The 5028-nt window shown below is 40.9% G+C and overlaps 1 protein-coding gene across 1 annotated transcript in view; it reads right to left on the bottom strand.

The window, feature by feature from the left end:
- Positions 1-5028, bottom strand: part of PIWIL3 (piwi like RNA-mediated gene silencing 3) — a 50181-nt gene that overhangs the window by 42070 nt on the left and 3083 nt on the right. Inside the window, exons 3-7 of the mRNA XM_032256600.1 lie at positions 3249-3377; positions 2603-2817; positions 1913-2034; positions 915-995; positions 139-342 (exon numbers count right to left, since the gene is read on the bottom strand). Of these exons, the coding sequence (XP_032112491.1) occupies positions 139-342; positions 915-995; positions 1913-2034; positions 2603-2817; positions 3249-3377 (751 nt within the window). The remainder of the gene's footprint in view (positions 1-138; positions 343-914; positions 996-1912; positions 2035-2602; positions 2818-3248; positions 3378-5028) is intronic.

Below are 5028 nucleotides of genomic sequence, written 5' to 3'. Positions count from 1 at the left end.
AGAGGAGAAACATGTCCAGTGGTTGTTGCCATGTCTACTCAAACTTCAACATTTAGTGACTAGAAGACTATAGGACCATCTCTTGGCGGGCGGGAGGGAGTTAAAATGATTGGATAGGTTTTTAAAAGATAGACTTACTTTGTCAGAACAATTGATCCAATTAATTTATTAGCTACTTCCTGTTCGGCTTTTCCTGGGTGGGCCCGTGCCTGTATTTTGCTTATGAAATCATAAACGGTTTCTATTCGGAGCAGTTTGTGGTTCACATCAGCACAGAGGGTAATGCTGTTTTCGTATTGAAGAATAGAAGTAACATAACCACGCCAGATTTCCAACCTGGTACTAGAATAAATTACATGAGAGTATTAAGTCCAAGCTTTTCACATCAAGCAAGGGTTTCTAGGCCTAAGCTCTGGGCCTAAAAATTGGTACTTAGAAGTCAGTTTCAATTCCTTGGTCTTAGTCTTTTGAAGGACCTTCAGGTGAACATTTATCAGAGGTGCTATTTATATTTTTGTCCAACTGTTTTCATCACCCACAGGCTGAAAGTATCATATCCACATTTATCCGTAACATAACTTATGTTTGATAGATACCTATACCAATAAGTAATGGATATAGTTGCTATGATTGAAGATACTTTCAGAGATAAATTACCCATTTTGCATGATCGTTTAGGCTTCTTAATGTGTATGCAACAACTGTATTACCTTAAGGTTTATATTTGTCATGCTAAGTTTTTTTAAAATGAATCTTCTTACTTTGAGTTGACATTACACTTTTAAATGGTCAGTGGATGTCATTTAAAAGGCAGTAACTTTTAAGGCGTACCACTTCAAATGTGACAATAACTTTCTCAAAAAAAATCCTATGTTTAAGTCTGCAGAATGTGAAATTTTCTACTTTATACAAACCCACGACGCTCTAGTGTCAATGGTATCTTTTCGGTGTAATAGTGGCGACCAATTTGTTTCAAGTTTAGCTCCTTGAAAGTTCTAGAAATGGAAAAAAAAAATAGATTTTGTTGAAAGTACAGGTTACGTTATTAAGCATTTGGTAAGACACATAAGACAGGAAAAAAAAATCTGTCAATGACTATTTACATTATCAATGAACATAAAGTACCCAACCACAAAGTTACATTATGAGGTGGATAGTAAGGCTCATTTAACCTCAATTGTTCTGTCTCCGTATAAACATAATATTGTAGAAAGGTTATCAAAATGTTCTTCATTCTCAAAACTGAACTAAGGTCTCTTTCTCAAACTGTGCCGTTTGAGACAGAGCCTCGCCCTGTCGCCCAGGCTGGAGTGCAGTGGTGCGATCTCTGCTCACTGCAACCTCTACCCACTGGGTCCAAGTGATTCTCCTGCCTCAGCCTCCTGAGTAGCTGGGCTGCAGGCACATGCCACCACATCCAACCAATTTTTGTATTTTTAGAAAGGCAGAGTTTCACCATGTTGGCCAGGCCGATCTCGAATCCTGACCTCAAATGATCCACCTGCCTCAGCCTTCCAAAATGCCAGGATTATAGGTGTGAGCCACCACATCTGGTCTCCAACTGTGCCTTTCAAATTTTAACTTGCAATATTTAGTCATCGTAGTGACCATAGTAAAAAGTGTATTTGCTACAGGGACACACATGGAGGTGCGTAGCTGAGGCCTATTGCTCCTTCTAGGCAGGTATGAGGCAAAGAGCAGGGGTAGGCCAGGAGAACACTGAGGATAATCCACTGAACTTGCTCATTCTAGGTGAGCCTCAGCTATCATCTCATCTCCAAGACTCTTCACTCTCTTAATACATGGGACTATGAAGAACACAAAGTGCTCAAAGCAAATGGCTACATTCAACACCACTAACACAATAAAACAACCGAATGAATAGCAAAGAAATTCAACCCCGATAACATACTTTCTAAACAGAATGTTGTAAAAGCGTAGGCAATCTGGTGACGTGGGCTTGAGTTCTTTGGAAAACTCAACCACAATCTTCACAATTTTTTTGTCTTCGGTTATGCTCACCCATTCCACCTTCTGAGATTAAGAACAAAAAAAGTCCAGATATTCTTCCAAAAACTTAAGCTTCATTGCACGGTAAATCAACATGTCACTTGGCTATCCAGAAACCTATTGTGATGGGGCAGTCATTCCCACAAAGGTACATGCATGTACAAAATGTGATTTACAAGAGTGAAGAGTTGGAATTAATCAAGTTGAAATATTTTACTCAAACTCCTGAAAACAACTTAATTGTTCAGTTGATATAGAAATTTCTAGAAGAAAATAAGTTTTCTAATTTTTTTCTGCTAGGAGCGAGGGGGCTGAAGTTTTGAATGAAACAAATAGGATTTTAAAAATTAAGTATCCAAAATTTGGAAGCATTTTTAAGCCACATTGTGCTATTAAATTTCATTTAAGCATTAAAATTAGAGGCATTATTGAATATCAGCAATATGGCATGCAGGTTCTGCTACAAACCATCTGAGCAAGAGGTCCTTGGGACATCTCTGCAAACAACGGCACAAAAATAATGGGTGTTTTATTATTTAAAAGTAAAAACAAGAGAAAGAACACAGGAAGATGTGAAATAACATTACTTAACCTGCTCTCTTAGTGGCTCAGGTAATAATAAAGAGTTTCCATCAAATATATGGCACTCTCCAAATTTCCTTATATGTTGATAAAGTAAAATTTGACGGAGATTTCCAGCCTCTACGTCTGGTTTGTAGTCAACGTTGTATTTAAATGCAACACGCTGAGGATGGGATATCACTCGGAAGTGATTGGTGATTAGCTGTACCGCTTCACCCTCTGAACCTGAAAAATTGAGCAATATGACGATCAAACAGACTGATTGGGCCTAAAACAGTTTGGACACTACAATATTAAAAGCCAAAGTTAGGGCTGGGTGCGGAGGCTCATGCCTGTAAATCCCAATGCTTTGGGAGGCCGAGGAGGGCAGATCATGAGGTCAGGAGTTTGAGACCAGCCTGGGCAACATGATGAAACCCCATCTCTACTAAAAATTCAAAAAATTAGCTGGGCATGGTGGCATGGGCCTGTAATCCCAGCTACTCAGGAGGCTGAGGCAGGGGAATTGCTTGAACCTGGGAGATCAGAGGTTGCAGTGAGCTGAGGTGGCACCACTGTATTCCAGCCCAGGCAACAGTGCAGGACACTGTCTCAAAAGCAAAACTCGAACCCCAACCCCAACCGCTCCATCAACACCGGGCTATCGGCCAGCAAACCTGTTTTTGAGTTTTTCACATGCATCATATCTCTCCTGGTGTTTACTACCAGGTCCTGAAAAACTCCACCAATCCTCTCCTGTAAGGACAGGGTTTCTAATCCAGCTTCAAGTCCAGGTTCTTTCACCCCTGCGTAAATGTGAAAGCCAGAAGTTTAAATAAAAAGGGAAGAATAGAAAAGACAGTATTAACACCCAGCCTGAGTCTGTTGGAGGTGGGTCAGATGCGACCCAAGGTTCCGAAACACATTTCAGTGATACGTTGCCACACGTGTGTAACCTTTCCTAGAAACCTTTCCCAAGGAGTTCTCAGTTCACATCCGTGGTTGCCTTAGCACTATCGTTCATTCCTGCTACACATTTGCCCCTTAGCACTATCGTTCATTCCTGCTACACATTTGCCCCATTTCTTGGGTATTTTTTCATGGTACAAGATTCTAGAAACCTTGGTTCTGACTCTCTCTTTGAGCCTCTCCCCTGCCGCTACACTGCCCCCTAGTGGGAATCATAAAATGCCAAATAGGCCAATCGTTTAAAAAAATCTATGAAACTGGCTTTTGATACAAAACTGATCTATCCTTTCTATTAAGAGCAACTACGAATGGATCACACTATTTTAAACTTACATTCTAAGTTCATATCGAGGTAGCTATTCTACAAAGTTAAATCTGAATGACAGCACAACGCAGCCTTTCAGTGACAAGTGAGGTATCCTGGAAGAATACACACACGTCACTGTAAATCCCGTAACCCTGAATGACCAAGATGTCTTTGCCTTGGGTTACAATGGTTTTTCTCAAAATTTTACTTCTGGAGGCTTTGTTTTCCAGTTTATGAGAATCTGACAAATTAAGAGTGTCTCAATTTCTGATAAACTATATTTTACACATAAAATTTGAAACAATTTTATCAAACTCCCAACTAGCTTCTAACACATCCGACAATATAATTCACCATATTAAAATGTCAGCAAAAGGAAACAGGTGCCCCAGCTTGGCACTTCGGCACTCGCTACAAACCATGCTTTTTTTGGGACGGAGACTCACTCTGTCACCCGGGCTGGAGTGCAGTGGCCCCATCTCAGCTCAAACTTCTGCCTCCCAGCCTCAAGCAATTCTCCTGCCTCAGCCTCCCAAGTAGCTGGGATTACAGGCACGCGCCACCATGCCTGGCTAATTATCATTTTTGGTAGAGATGGGATTTTGCCATGTTGGCCAGGCTGGTCTCAAACTTCTAGACTCAAGTGATCCACCCACCTGGGCCTCCCAAAGTGCTAGTGTGAGCCACTGTGCCTAGTCCACGTACTTTGAACATGCTGTCTAATAACCTTTCAGATGGGATCTGATTAAAATTAATAAATGTGTTTTAATTTTATGTATTCAAATGAATAAGCTCATTTTACAGGTTCTGGATTTTAGATCGGTTTAATATTTATCTATAATACAATTTTTTAGTGTTTAAGGTTTTGACTCATCACAAGCTACTTTGCTATAATAACCAAAGTGGAGAATCCAGACTGAAGTTGAATCACATTGGCCAAATCCTTAGCAAATGACAGTGTCTGGGCCTGTGTGCATGAGTGCTTATATAAATGAGGATGCTAGCCGGACGCGGTGGCTCACGCCTGTAATCCCAGCACTTTGGGAGGCCGAGGCGGGTGGATCACGAGGTCAAGAGATCAAGACCATCCTGGTCAACATGGTGAAACCCTGTCTCTACTAAAAATACAAAAAATTAGCTGGGCTTGGTGGCACGTGCCTGTAATCCCAGCTACTCAGGAG

The sequence above is a fragment of the Sapajus apella genome, unplaced genomic scaffold (assembly GCF_009761245.1).
Source record: "Sapajus apella isolate SASKATOON/1434 unplaced genomic scaffold, GSC_monkey_1.0 scaffold95, whole genome shotgun sequence".
In the NCBI taxonomy this organism is placed as follows: Eukaryota; Metazoa; Chordata; class Mammalia; order Primates; family Cebidae; genus Sapajus; species Sapajus apella.
This window is presented reverse-complemented; position numbering and strand designations above follow the sequence as displayed.